This window comes from Harpia harpyja, chromosome 6 (assembly GCF_026419915.1).
Source record: "Harpia harpyja isolate bHarHar1 chromosome 6, bHarHar1 primary haplotype, whole genome shotgun sequence".
Classification (NCBI taxonomy): domain Eukaryota; kingdom Metazoa; phylum Chordata; class Aves; order Accipitriformes; family Accipitridae; genus Harpia; species Harpia harpyja.
In genome coordinates, this window is record NC_068945.1 from 63313805 (window position 1) to 63328983 (window position 15179).

Consider the following 15179-nt stretch of genomic DNA (forward strand, 5'->3'; position numbering starts at 1 on the left):
TAGGAACTGGCATCCCTTTGCCTTTTCCTCTTTCACCTGAAAGGCACAAAAGGGATTGCTGTGATGTGCCCCTTCAGAAGGGGTTTTCTAGCCCTTGCTGTTGTCTACAGACCCTTCCCATTTGGAAATCTAAGCTTGCTTTTAAAACTTGTTTGGGGATTTTTGTGAGCTTTTCTGCCTTTGTTTTCTGTCCACTAACCCCAGGACCTGATTGCTGTAGTGGAGAGGAATTTGCATCTAATTTGTATCCTACCTGTGTTTGTGGCTCTTCGATCCTCATCCTTGAGTTCTGCTTCCACCTCATTTGTGATTTCCATTCCCATCATCCGACCACTTTCCATCACATGATCAGCCTCAGAACTGTGCTTTTGAAAACTAAGGCAGAATGACTGTTCAGGTTTTTCATTCATACCCGCAGTAAGAATAATCACTATTCTGTCCCCTCTCCAGTAGCTCCAATAGCCTTTTTTTTTTTTTTTTTTTTACATGCTCTCTCACTTAATTGGTCAGACCCAGTTCAACCTAATTTCAGAAGCTCTGATCTTACTGCTATACTTCCTTGCTCTTTAACAAATTATTTGTTTTGGCTGACCAGTCTTTCCCCCTGTTGCTGTTTCTGGATTCTCTCTTACACCCCTCAGAGTCAGCACTCATTCTTTGACAAGATCCTTCCCCAGTGCTGCATCATATACCAGTTCTTAGTAGTTTTTGCACCTTTGGTTTAGTAAGAAGTTTGTTCTATGCATTTATGCTATGGAATGGCAGTGTAGGCATTGTGGCTCCAAAAATCCTATTTTTGTTAACTTTCAGTTCTCTGTAATTTTATTTCCATTGCGAAAAGGAAGAAAATTAAACCAGTTTGTAGTGTTGCTCTTAACAGCTAAATGGTTGCTTTGTTTCATTCTGGATCTGGAATTACTTCAGCTTTGAATGAAACAATTGCCCTTTATAAAGGTACCACTTCCTAAATTGTTCTGAGACCGTTTTGGGATGACCAGCATTGCTTAGAATGTGATGGAGGCACGAGTCCATACAAGACACTGGAGAATGGGTGGAAGGAGATGCTGGTATTAAACTGTAAAAGAACTGTTATGAAACTGCCTTAATCCTAACTTACTAGAGTGATTACATCCTGCCTTAGCATACGTTCCTCAGATCTGGACTTGTGGATATCAGTGGCCTTTCTTGATCAAAGTGTCCAGATGTGAAATCAAGAATTTTCTCTTAAAAAACCAAGAAGCCAGAGATTACAAATCTCAACATCCAGCAACAAAGTTCTTTTCATTTGGCTGCGGAGTTCAAGCCAGAGAGTTGCCTTGAAGGAGTTCTTTGCCCTAGGGCAGGTTATTCCACTCCACCCTGCTGCTGAAAGCAAGATTTGAAGTGCTTGGTGCCTAATAGATCTTTAAATGAACTTCCCCTAGGTACAGCAGAGTAAGACACACAACTCTGACTGTTGAACCTTTGGCCCCTCTTTAACTGAGTGTAAAATAAAAAAAAAAAAAAAAAAAAAAGTAGTACAGTTTGGATGAAGGATTTTTTTTTCAAGTGGTAAGGGTGTGCTTTAAAATATACAGCTGAAAATCTAAAAGAATCCTCTTTATTTCATCCATTAGCCAGAAAAGTGGAATAAAATCAAACTAGTGGTGACGCAAGAAGATGTAGAACTAGCATACCAGGAAGCAATGATGAATATGGCACGACTGAACAGAACAGGTAAGAAGAGGTGTGTGTGTTGGGGGGACGGAGAGGAGGTTATGGGTTTTTCCAATTCCATACTTAATTTCATTTCACTGCCGTGGGCAAATGTGACACAGCTGCTTTATCCCTTCCTTCTGCCCCATCTTTCTGCTGTTCAGTGTTTGTGAAGCAAGCAAATTAAAATCAAATGCCCTCTTGTAATTATACAGCAAAAACACAAGTGTTGCTGGAGATGATTATGACTCATGTGAGTGCTGCAAGTAACAACCCAGTGAGTTAGAGGATGTTTTAAAGGGAAATATATTGGATTTGTTCCTTCTTATCTTCTATGCCTAGAGAACTCTTGAGGGCTTGACTGTAATAAGGTTAAAAAAATTTGAAATAGAATAAAAAAGGAAAAGCTCTTCATTTTTGTATGCTTCAATTTAAATTTTTATTTTTTAATTTTGTCATGTTATGTGCTTCCCAAAGTGTGGAATATATAGCGCATGTTTTCTTTTCTGTTTTGTTGGGGTTTTTTCCTGTTTTTGTGGGTTTGTTTTCTTTTCTTTTAATTTTGGTAGGAGGAAGGTTCTGCTTTTACCATAGAAATTTTAATCCAGGATTTCCATTTGTTCAAAGTATCTTTGGAGGAGCAGAGAATTGAATTGGGTGTTTCCTTACTTCTCAGTTGAAGGAACAGGGATAGTTAAATATCTCTTCTCCCATTTATTCAGTTTTCATTTGGTATTTGTTATGTCATCCCACTGGTTTTTCATTCTTTCACAAAGTCTTCCAGGAAAAATAAATGACCAGGATTGTCTTATGGAAAGAACTCGGTCCTGCTCATGTATTGGGAAGCACCAAAGAAGGGCAAAGCATTCTTGGTTTTGTTTTTGTCCACTCACTCTTGTCGGGCACTTTTAAATATTCTTAACTGGAGCTATTGTCTGCATGCAGAGGTGCCCTTCTCCCACCCAGGGCTCTGTAGTTGCAAATGCCCAAGAATTTAATGAATGCATAGGTGGGGAGGCTGGGGCCCTTCCCCTACGACCTGCAGGCTTTGTTCTTAAGCTCTTAGACTTCAAGTGTCCAGAACTTCAGTTCTGATGTGATTGTTTTATGGAGTGGCAGGGGAAGAGATGTGACAAAACTGACCCAGGATGAGTCTGGGCCTTGCCCTTAATGAAGCAAAGCTGAGCTCAGAGCCTCTCTGGCCCTCAACTTTGGGAAGTCTGAATCTGGAGTAAAACCCTGTTTCTTAGACTGCTAATATAAATTAGTAGCACATGTCTAACAGCAGCATGCTCATAAATACAACTTGGGTGCTGGATTTTCCGCACGATTGAATACCTTAAATACAAGTTGAAGTTTTTAAGGGTTACATGCAGTATTGGTGAATTCTCGTTCCCTTCAAGCATGATTTTTTTTTTTTTATTTTATTAATTTAAACAGTAACCCAACCTGATTCAAATTAAAGGTGTGCAACTTCATTCAAACTGTGCACGATATTGTCGAAGCATTGCTTTTCCTGATTTTTTTTTTTCTGATTTGTTTTTTCTCCCTCCCTCTATTGTAGCTGCTGGACTCATGCACACTTTCAATGCACATGCGGCTACAGACATCACAGGATTTGGAATCCTGGGGCATGCACAAAACCTTGCCAAGCAGCAGCGAAATGAGGTGTCCTTTGTTATTCATAACCTTCCTGTTCTTGCTAAAATGGCTGCTGTCAGTAAGGCTTGCGGCAATATGTTTGGCCTCATGCATGGGACTTGTCCGGAGACTTCAGGTAGGTGACAGTTGTACCACCCTGTTCCTTGCCTACCCCTCCAAGTTAGAATTTAATAATGTTACAAATGTACAAATAATGTGCTTTGCATTCAGAGTCACAGTTGGTTTGGCATATAGCCAAGCTAATGAGCATTAACCACACAACTGTTCACAATTAACTTCTTCAGCCTAACTTCCAAACCACCATCCTATTCTGAATGCCTTCTACTTCCTTATAACACACTATTATAGAAACCCTTGCTGTATCTAGAACGTTTTGCAGTTAGAAGTTAGTGATGATTCTGAATTCTTTTGAAACCTATTTTTCTCTTAGCTGTTAACTCCAGAGCAGTGAATATCTGAAAATCCCAGCACAGCTGACACAGTTTTCTCAAAGGTAAAGCCACCTGCAATAGGTTTGCCAGTCAAATGAGTGGTGTTTTGTTTTTCATTATGAATATGTGTGAAGTTTCATGTTGAATGGGCCAATCTTGGCAACTGAGGCCTTCTCTGTCCCCAGCATACAGACATCCAAGAATATAGATTGTCTCCCTTACATTTATGAAATCTGACTTTAAGGGACTGTGACTAGCGGGGGGGGGGGGGAGAATTTCGTCTCTGACCCATTCATTACTTGAGTTCTCTATTTAATAAAGCTGCCACTTGCAGTGACAATGAATATAACAGCCGTGTACTGAGAATCGGGCTATGGACAAACATTTAAACAGTCATCAGGTGATAAGAACTTTGGATGTGTTTGAAGTTGTCTTACTAAGTGTAGGCCACTTTGAGTAGCGTGATCACTGTCTGCTGCTGGAAGTCTCTATACTTCATTTTCCCCTTGAATCTTCTGTCCTGTTCCATTCTGTTTTTCTTCTTTAATCTGACTTTTCTTTCTCTTTGAGAAATGGAGACGATGTAGCAACAAATCTGTCTTTTCTCTTATCTCATTTCCCCACCCTCTTCCTGCTCTCCAAAAGTATTATCCAAGTTCTCTGCAGTTCATAACAGAGGGGGCCCCTTGAAGCAAAACAGTCCGAAGATCTGGAAAGAAGCACCACAGTGAGAGCCATAAACTTTTCCCCTAGTGAATACGCAACTTACCACGATCTGTGGAATTGTTCCTTAGCCATCTGTGTTTAAACAGACGCTCTGTCCTACAGAGACTGTATGGCTCAGATGATGTGTAATAGGATATGGGACATGAACCCTTTCAAGAGTTCAAATCCAGCGTCAGTCAGCAGAGACCAGAAATATCTGGTGGCAGTTTGGCAAGCTGTGTCAGTAAGGTTGGTAGCACCAAACAGATTCTTACTACCCAGGAGTCCACATAACCAGCATGCTAGAAGCATTTGTTATCAGTTGCAAAGAGTCCAAAAAATAGCATGGACACAGAGCTGGAACAGTAAGATGATCTTTCAGGTGAGTGGCTGTGGTAGAGGTTTGTATAGCAGTTGGCATGGGAATGGTTTAGCTGCAAACTGAGTGCTTGAGTTCAGAGCTGCCCATCCTGCACCCTGGGGATACCCAATTCTGTCTTTTGACTGAAGGAATGTAAAACGGTGCGGATGTACGCACTGCTGTGAGAGTACTTGGAAGTGGAAAACAGTCGACTTCAGAATGTCTTTTGGGACTGAGAGCAAGAGGTGTCTTTGAAATGCTGAACTGCTTATGTTTCAACATAGATAGATGATGATGAAAAAACCAGCAAGACATACCTGGTTATTTGTGAACTTGAGTGCCTCAAAACATGTATATTTGATTTCATCATAGTGTTGCATTTCTCGCATTAGAGGTGGCTATAGAGATATGCTACAGGGCCGTGTCTGCCAAATATTAGAAAGATCCATAGCCACGTGGACACAATAGCTCTGGTCTGAAAGCTATATAACTGCTGTCCCATAGGCTTTTGGCTTATGCTGGATAGCCTGACACATTGCAGCAGTACGTATTAGCTTGGGCATGGTGTGCTGGGATGGCTCATGAGCATTCAGACCCAGGCTGTGTGCACACTTCATGTCCTGGGGTTGATTTATAAAAAGGCAAGCATCTGCCTTGCTGCGCCTGTATATGCAGTTGCGAGGATGCCTTTTGGGGGGCTCCTTGAGGCTGTTCATACTGTAATACAGATATACTCTTTCTCTGTTGTCTTAAACTTCCAGAAATGCTCTGTCTGTAGCTTCCTCAGTTGTGAACAGATGTTTTTCAGCAGAGTGGGCAGGGAATGAGAAATTTACTGGAAAACTATTTGAATGGATTTTAAGACTGTTGTGGGTTTTTTTTCCAGTGTGCATTTGCTGGGCACCTGTTGACAAAAGTCAGTGTTGGAAAGATCTATTATGTCATCTGTTCCATCCTCCATGCACTCTTGCTTATGGTGTATTTTCTTAAAATTTCAGTTTTACATGATTTTGCACTCTCTTTTAGGTAACTCTTTGGTAAAGGTTAAACTTGCAATCAGGCAGTTAGTTTCAAAAAACTTAATTCTGTTTATTAGAGGGGCTGCTTGCAGAAATAAGTTACAAAGTTACTCTACATGGGATATTCATGTATGTGTGTATTTTTGCCAGTCCTCTGCTAATAAACTGTTGGCTGGCGTTGGCCAACTTTTTTAGTGTAGTAGAGGTATCTCAACAACACAGTGTTTGTGCAGATTTTGTGGAAATAGGCAGATGGGTAGAAAAGAAGGGCTATGTTAATGCCATGACAAGAGGCAAGGTTAATGATCTCATCCTTTTGTTAGTCATTGTGGGAGAAAACCACTAGCAGGAGCAAGGACACTTGGTTTTGATTCATGAACTGTTTGTATCTCTGCTCTTAATTGCAAAGCTTTGTCTAGTCTGCTTTTGAAATTTTCTGTCCAGTTCCCTGCTTGCACTAGAACAGTTAAAACGAACAATGTTCAAAACTTCCTACCAAAAAACACTTAGATTTTTAGAAAGGTAAACCAAGACAGATACCAAGTGTCCTTTCAAGCCCCAAAATAAGCATGCAGCGAGCTCTCAAACCACCGCAGCCATTTGTTCATTCTGTTTGCAGCCCATTTGCTTTGTCTTCAGCAGTGGCTGACGCAGACCTCAAAAACTTGGTATGCCATGAAATACTGCTTGCTTCAGTGCAGAGTGGCACTGCTGCTTCATTTTCCACAGGCACGTTGCAACAACTTAAACTTCTGGTGGCTGTGACCTTGCACACCTGAAGACTTCTTGTAGTTGTCCATGGGACAAAAAAAGGCCAGTAACATAAAATAGACTAAAGCACATAGTGGAAAAACCTTAAGGACTTACCCAAAGGGTTAAAGAGACTGGTCAGTCTACCAGAGAAATAATTATAATCCCTGCAGACAGGAATCCTACTACTGATCAAGAGTAGCCTTTAGCGTCTGTTAAGGGGTATTGATCAAGCTGTGGGCTACAGCCCGTAGGTGGGAAGTGATTTTTGATTGGAAACTGGGATTTTGTACATTTTTCTGATCTTGCCAAAGAATGTTAACAGGGTATGCGTACAAGTGATACAAAATTGCAGAAAGAGTGTGTGTGGGGAAAAGAGAATTGAGTGAAGATACTCTTGTGCTCTTTCTTATTTCCTTTTTCACCTTACTTTTGTTCCTCCTGTCTGGCTAGCTAGCACGTTCTGTGCACTACCACTTGTAAACCTCTTCCCTGACTCGCTTGCACCACGACGTAAGTTTCTCTTCAATTTGATTTAGAGCCTTCCATGGGAATAGCACATAATTCCTTTGCAATTGATTTGTCTGTTACATCTGGAGTAGCTTAAACACTGTCTTTCAAGCTTCTGGGGGTTTTTTATTGTTTTTAATGGAAGTACCTGGATGTTATGTTCTGAAATGTCCGAGAAAGGCAGGCATTCTTCTGGATGGCACACTCATTTGCTTCATATAGAACCTAAAAAATAACTTTCACACTTCCACGTATCCTTATAAATAATTCCTCATGTTCAGTAGCTGTTTCTTTCTCACAGGCTTAAATTAAAAGTGTCTTTAGTCACGAGCAAGAGGACTGTTTGCTTGGAAAAGCAAACATAAAGGTGCCCAAGGTGCTAAGAAGCTGTCTAAGAGCCACAGAGGAGATGTGGCACTGAACCCAGGGTGGCCAGCTCAGCAGGTGGCCCTTTGCCCCCAGGCTTGGCTCAGAGCTGGTGGCACAATTTGTGCTGCTGGCGGCTACCCTTCACCTGGGCAAGAAGACTTTGGGTCAAATAACTCTTTAAAAGTAAGCAAGCCTCAGCATATGCCCAAATTCCTGTTTGAGTGAATATACTTTCTTGCCTCTGTTCTCCAAAAATTTTCCGATGGGAGATGATATTTTAACATCCCTTACAAGAGGCTGCTGTGTGGTCAGAATACAGCACAGTGTACAGACACAAGCTGCACAAACTGCATGTAGCACACAATGCTTTGAGGTTTAATTACTCATCTGCAGATGAGTTTGCTGCTCTGTGTTGCAGTGCTTCACATGTTTGCAACATAGCATAAATGTAAAAAAGGTAAGGGATATAGAAAAGCTGAATACTCTAGTAATAAAGGGTAGTACCAAAACATTTAATGATTTGGTCAGAGCCTCCTGGAAATTTGTGCCAGAGCTGACAATGAAACTCATTCTAGTAAATTCATTTGCCAAGCCACCTTTTTCAGTGCTTTGGGATTCTTCGAATGGAAGTGTTCTTAGGTTTAATAACTGAAGGGTGAGCTTGCTCACTAGTTATTGTGCTGCTTCTGAAAAGCATTGATTAGTAAATAAAATATTTTTCCGCTGTCTCTGAGAAAAAAATCTTACGGGAAAGGCTAAAAAAGGTTAGAAAATTCTCTAAGAAAGGGTTCAAAAGGACCATCACAGGGAGCACTGGTTCAAGTCTATGTTTAATTTTCTGCCTCTTGCATTCTCTGGTAATAGTCCCTACTTTGATGAATGATTTCATTGTGGGCAATGGGATTACTTGCAGAATCAGCTGCTACCAATATGTTATAGGTATCTGAATATGACCTTTATCCAAAATGTTTCTGTGTAGAGGCACTTTGCAGTCCTCTGTTGGAAGTTTACAATGCCAGTGTTGTTTCAGTATGTCATTCATTGGCATCAGTATGATTTCCTTTTGCCAACATCTTTTGTGTGTATTTGGCTTCATTTACATACCCACTAAACGCTGAATTCGGGCACAAACTTCTTTCTGTAAAGCAAGAGCTCAGATTTTCACCGTGTCTTCTCTTGGAGTCCTTGGAGTTCGACAGAATCCACTGAAGTCACCAGGTGCTTGTCTAAATAGGGATTTGGCAGATCAAGGTTGAAATGCTTTGCAATCAGATGTTTTAATGCTCTGCTTTTTTTCTTTGCAGGAGGCCTTCTCATCTGTTTACCACGAGAACAGGCAGCACGTTTCTGTGCCGAGATCAAGTCTCCAAAATATGGCGAAGGTCACCAAGCATGGATTATCGGCATTGTAGAGAAGGGCAACCGCACGGCCAGAATTATAGACAAACCACGAATCATTGAAGTTGCACCACAGGTGGCCACTCAGAACGTGAACCCAACGCCCGGTGCCACCTCTTAATATAGATGAAATAGCTGTTTGTTTTTAAATAGATCTATTCCTTTATCATCCTACAACTTAAAGAACTGTAAAAAGAAAAGAAAACTTGTTGTGTCTGCACATCTGGTGGCCTTAGGTCAGTTTATGAGTGGATACAATTAATAAAATAAAATCCATTGCCTTTTTTTCCTGTTACATTAACTGAAGATGCACCTAATCTTGAGGCAGCTTCTGAGTTGAGAATTATATTGTTATCCAATACTGTTGATTCATTTTGAATCTTTAGACACTTATCTCTTGCCGCATAGGCTCTTTTTAAAGGTGCTTTCACGTAGCACAGACATTACCAGTAGTAGTGTCAAATAGCAGTTTGTGTCCTTTCATTATATGTATATTTATCATAAGTCTAATTTTGATGCCTTGAGTGATATTCCAGAAAGGCAATAAATTGATAAGCGACACAGTGGGTATACCCAGTAGTAAGAGAGTTGCATGATTACATTCAATCTTTGATTTTTTTTTTTTTTTTTTTTTTTTTTTTGTAAGGTTTAGTCTTACCAAGAGCATCTACGACCCTGGACATTGCTTGGGTAGTGCACTATGTTTAAACGAGCAAGTGCTGACTTTGCATGGAAAGCGCTTCAGAGTCGAAGGAGTCATTCTTGATTTCATTATTTGTAGACCTGACAATATTTACTGTATTATCAATGATTGTTTTCTTTATTGATAGTAAGGAAAAATAATTCTTTTTTTGCAATGTGATTGGATGTGCTATAGTGCAACAAAGGTTTTGCAGACCAAAAGGAGGTTACTGTATAATATTCATTTACAATTCACTATATAAATAACTACACAAATAATTTTTAAATATAATCAAACTAAAATAAACCTCTGTTCTGTGGATGGTAGTGTTTAATACATTTTATATTTTGTATAGTGATTACAAGCCTTTTTTGTTTCTTTAAAATCAGCAGCTGTTTAGTATAATTCTTAGTATTATTTCGTTCTTTGCTCAAATACATTTTTCTGCACGCTTTTGTGATCTGTGTTTAAAATCTACATTGCCAACATTGCAGCTTGAACTTAAGCTTGTTATTCAAAATAAATATTTAATTTTTTTTATTGCTCTTGTATAAGTGCATGAACTTTTTTGATTCCTAGCTGCATTACAAACTGGAAAGAGGGTGAATCCTCATTTTTTTATTTTATTGCAAGTGTAATTATATTGATAATTGTTATTACTCCTTTGGTCAATTCTGCAAGCTGTGATGTCCAGTGGTAATCTAGAATATCTCTGCCTGCATGCCAAAGTTGGGGGCAAGTAGGTTATCTCCAAGTATATTATCCACTTTATTTTGTTTATTTTACTTATCAGCACAAAGTATGCAACGGTTTTGAATTGTTTCCTCTGCAAGTCCTCCTGGCTCTGCCTGCTGTAAGCTAGACGAGGGTTCGTGAGCAGCCCTGTGAGTGGAACGGATGCTGAAACCCATCTTTTCCCCGACGGCACAGTAAGCTGCCCCGTTGCAGCAGGCTCACTGCTAACTCTGCTCTGCCGAGCACACCATGCGGATGGGACTGAGTGCGCTTCACTGAACCAGCTCTTTTCAAGGCTTACCCAGATTGTGGAATTTGCTCCTTGACATTCAGACCAGGAAGAAGAAAATCTTGGATAATCATTACTGCTACCAGCACGAATTACAAGGGCTTCCATCTACAAAAAATGAGTCACTAGAGATAAACCAGTCTTGTGCATCATGCAAGGTTTAAATTTCCAGTCTTGCTCCTAGTGACCACTGTGGCAAAACTTGGCTCATCTTTTTTTCCACTCAGCAGTGTTCTCAACAGACACCTTTTGCAAAGCTAGATGGTTGGGGGTTTTTTTGGTTTTTGTTTTTTTTTTTTCTTTTTTTCCCCATTGTGAGTAGCCTAAACCATGCAGAACCTCATGCTCCTTTTCCTGGAGAAGAAATCTGCAAGTTACGTGTTCACCACAAAACCTCAAAGCGGTAACTGAGTTTTTGACTTTGCTTTGGGGGGGGGGGGGAAATAAAATTGTTAGGTTTTCCACAGCAGTTCTGAAAATAAAGCATCAAAACCCAATTGTCTGTGCAAAAAACACTGAGTTAGTTCCTTTTTTTTCCTGCCGTTTTGTGAACTTTGTTCTGTATCCTGATAAAAACAACCATGGAACTGGCTTCTGTTCATTTGTTTTATGGTCATGGACAACACTGTTGCTACATAGGTAATTTTATTAGATTAAAAAATCCTGAGCTAGATCAAATGCGTGCAAAACAGTTGAGTACTTCTGCGTGAAAGTACTTGTTACAAAGATTTGTTGTACTTTAAACTGGTGCTAGATGTGTGTAAGGTCACTCTGAGCAGAAAAGCATACTAGCTGGTAGATATTGGTTGGTTGGGGTTTTTTTTTCACTTGTCATGTTGATTAGTTCATCAGCCAGGTGTGAAACCAACACTTCTCCTTCCCTAGACGTGTCTTGAATGGTAGCAGGTTCATCTTCAAGGGGAAAGGTGTGCAGAGGAAGGCTGCTTATCCAGCAAGGTGAGTGGCAACCATTGTGCCAACCTTTCATAGCAAGAACCGTTTTCGTCTGGACTTTCAGAGGAAAACTTCCCTTTGCAGCTGCAGAAGCCAGCTATGAGCAAAACCCCTCTCAGGTGAACTGGCAGTCGAAGCCTTTCCTGATGTTTCCTGATGGCTGGAATTTGCATCCCAAAGTGCTTCCTGGCTTGGCCGGCTGAAATGTGCCGCTGAGTGGGTGATTATTGAGTTGGGAAGTCCTCTGTTAGCATCAGCTAATCAGTTAAGGAGTGCAGTGGTTTGTGTAAGAAGTTTTATGATTTGTTTTGCTAAATACGAGATTGCAGATCAAGCATAAGCTGTAGCAGGGTATATCGTACAGGGCTAGCAAGTCCTAAGTCGTGCACCTTTAAGCAATACAATTAAAGATCTCCTTTTAAATGAAGTTTTTTGAGATGCTGGCATCAAAAAGCTATGAGAAAGCAACAGCGAACAGTTGTTTTTATTAGCTGTGTCCAGTCATTTATGCAAATGTAATGTACTTTGGTTTGCATACACAGGTACCTCTGCATGCACCAACTTCCATCCCTCAGTCTGTATGAGAAGGCTGCTTGTAAAACTCTGTCGAAGTTGAGAAAAGCAGAGATTAAAAAGAAAGAATTTAATAATTGGAATATTCACGAGCCTAATCAATACATTTGATAAGTAGCATGTATTCTTGGAAAGCTAGTATCTGTTATCTCTCTTTAATATGTTGGTTTCCTCAGCCTTTTGCTTTTCCCCCTGCATCAGGGAAAAATAACACCCTTAAAATTGTCTGTGGCAGTATATAAAGTCAGAATAGTTTTGTCCTTTTTTTTTTTTTTTAGGTATTGTTTTGATTTCACGTTTTGCTAGAAATTCAGGACTGACCCTTTTCTACTTAGGAGGTGTGAAAATGCTGCAGTGAGAGGGCAGCAAACCTGAGTGACTGCAGGGGGGACGGATGGGCACAATGGCCAATACTTACTGTTTTACTGATTTTTCACTGATTGTCTGACAAACAGGTGGGAAGAGTCACCTTCTGGGTGTACATCTGCATTTTGACCACGAGATATAACTGGCAACCTTTGTGGCTGGTGCTTGAAGAGGGGAAAGGTAATAAAATATCCTCTTATTCAGCCTTTGGATAGGCATTTTTCCCAGGCTGGGTGGTCATGAGGGAGAAGGGGATCCCTTTGGGGATCTGTAGGACCTCAGTAGGAGCAACATCTCTGTGAAGGACACTTCTGCACATCAGCTCACTAACTGCTGAGGTCAGCTGGCATTGCAAGAGCCAGCCATGAAGGAAGAGCAAGAGCTTGGGAGTTTTTTAAGCTCTTAGTGCTCAGGGCTGGCTATGATGGATCCAGCTGTCTCTGGTACTTCTGAAGGCATCTGTGTCTTTAGGAGTGGGTGGGCACCCGCAGCTCAGAAGTTAGGGACAGCTGTAGCCCTGAGACCCTGTTTCTTACGCTGGAGAGAAGCCAGGCTGCAGTGGGTGGGTAGGGGTTGCCCAAAGCTTGAAATTCAGCAGAGACCAGGAACTAGAGACAGGACTCTGCTTTTGTGGAAGGCAATGCTCTTCAACTTGTCTCTTTATACACCATGTCTCCTCCACATGGAGTATTTCCTCGAAGTGCATCTTAACTAGCTTTAATCTGGCTTGCTCTGCTTCCAGCAGCAGCAGTTTAGACTTCAGCACTTCAGCACAGGCTTTGCTGCTCCAGACTCTGATTCCAGCTATGTACCTCGTTGCCTGCCCCATCTCCAGACCATGACACTACATCTTTCCTTCTGTCACACAAGACATATTTAAGCTAATGCTGATATTCCAACCAGAGCTGGTTTGTGCTTTTGCTTGCAATGTTGACATGTTTTCTGTTGTATTTTTTTAAGGCATGAAAAAGCTGTTGCCCCACATCTCCAACCTTCAGAGAGGGGGAAATAGTAACAACAGAAAAATGGTCCTGATATTTCTAAGGTAAAAATAGACTTTTGTTCAGATGCACGTTCCTTACTGTAGTAGGTCAGTTGGGCAATGCTCCTACCACCATAGCTGAACTCGCCAAATAATTTGGTTCGGAACAGATGCCTTGCAGTCCCCTGGTCCAAGCTCCCTCCTTGTCCCCAAAGCAGGGGCAACCTTGAGGTCATATTAGGTTGTTCAGGCCTGTGTGCAGTCAGGTTTTGAATATCTCCAAGGACAGAAATTTCATAATCTCTCTGCACCCCGTTTCAGTGTTTGGCCGTCCCCATTCTGCAGAATTTTTCTCTTTACATCTAACAGGACTTTTTTCTTGCTGCAGTTTGTGCTTATTGTCTCTTAATTTTGCTGTAAACTTTCAAGAAGGGTTTGGCTGTCTTCTCTGTCTCCCACCATTAGGTACTTGCAGACAGCTGTAGGATCTCCCTGGAGCCTTCTCCTCTTCAAGCTGAGCTATTTTCTCAGCCTTCCCTTGTGCATCATGTGCTTCAGCCCCCTCATTTTAGTGGCTCTCCACTGAACTGGCTCCAGGATGTCAGTGTCTGTGCTGGGGAGCCCAAAACTAGACACGGTGTCCAGATGTAGTCTCACAAACTGCCTCATGGAGGGGAAGGACCACTTCCCTTGACCCTCTGGCCGCACTCTTGCCAGTGCAGCCCAGCATGCAGTCAGCCCTTTTCACTGCAAGCGCGCACTGCTTGCTCATACTCAACTTGTCCGTTGACTCCTTTCCTGCAAAGCAGCTTTGCAGGCAGGCAAGACCCAGCTTGTCCTGCAGCACGGGATCACTCCATGCCAGGTACGGCACCCTGCCTTTGCTGAATTTCCAGGGGTTCCTGCCAACCTTGCCCTTTGTGAAGACAGGTACGACATTTGCCTTTTTCTAGTCACCAGGAACTTCTCCTGGCACCAGGAGAGAGAGCAGCTTTGCAATTACGTCGTCTCCTACAGATAAATCCCACGTGGTCCCGTAGACTTGAAAACACCCAAACAACCTGCTTCAGTGGTCTGCAGCACAGTCTGCTGCAGCGTGGGTGGGTGATACTCTGTCCCCAGACCCCACTGCTCAGCACAGGGAAGCCGAGAACAGACCATGCCAGCAAAGCCCAAGGCAGAAAAGTCATCAAGACCCCTGACCCTTTCCATGTCCTTTGTCACTCTGTCCCCCTATTTTGTTCTCCGTTGGGTCCATGTTTTCCTTTGCCTCCCTTTCGCTGCTAATGTATCTTTAGAAACCCTTCGTGAATCTTCTGGTGATGAGAGATGAACCTGCATGTCGGTGGTGGATTTTGTTGTTCTTGTTATTGTCGCGTCTGCATCTGTTTTCCCTGGCATCTAAGTTAAAAGAGCTAATCTTGCTGAGTTGGAGCAGCTGCCACTTCCCACCACAGTAAATTAAGCTTTCAGAAGACCTCATCTTTGGAATTACAGTTCTGATCATAATGTGGATTTTAATAGTCAATTGAGATGCTTATTAAATTATAACACTGTGCATTAGGACTGTTCCTGTACTGCTGGAGAAATTTTGATCGTTTAGTTTTTATTAGTTTTGTGATTTAATGAAAGGAAAACATTAAAACTAAAAGCCAAATGCAAAACAGCTGTATAAAAATGTTCTATAAAATTCAGGAA

General features: G+C 41.4%; 1 protein-coding gene across 9 annotated transcripts in view; it reads left to right on the forward strand.

The window, feature by feature from the left end:
• Positions 1 to 11045, forward strand: part of SEPHS1 (selenophosphate synthetase 1) — a 26540-nt gene extending 15495 nt beyond the window's left edge. For 5 of the 9 annotated variants that reach the window (XM_052789814.1, XM_052789812.1, XM_052789813.1 and 2 more), the window contains 3 exons: positions 1617 to 1716; positions 3260 to 3472; positions 8807 to 11045. In XM_052789814.1, coding sequence (XP_052645774.1) covers positions 1617 to 1716; positions 3260 to 3472; positions 8807 to 9021 — 528 coding nt within the window. In that variant the 3' untranslated portion in view covers positions 9022 to 11045. Of the gene's footprint in view, positions 1 to 1616; positions 1717 to 3259; positions 3473 to 3787; positions 3851 to 8806 lie in introns of all 9 variants that reach the window. The other 4 variants (XR_008235588.1, XR_008235589.1, XR_008235590.1 and 1 more) reach the window with 4 other exon arrangements.
• Positions 11046 to 15179: the final 4134 nt, after the last annotated feature.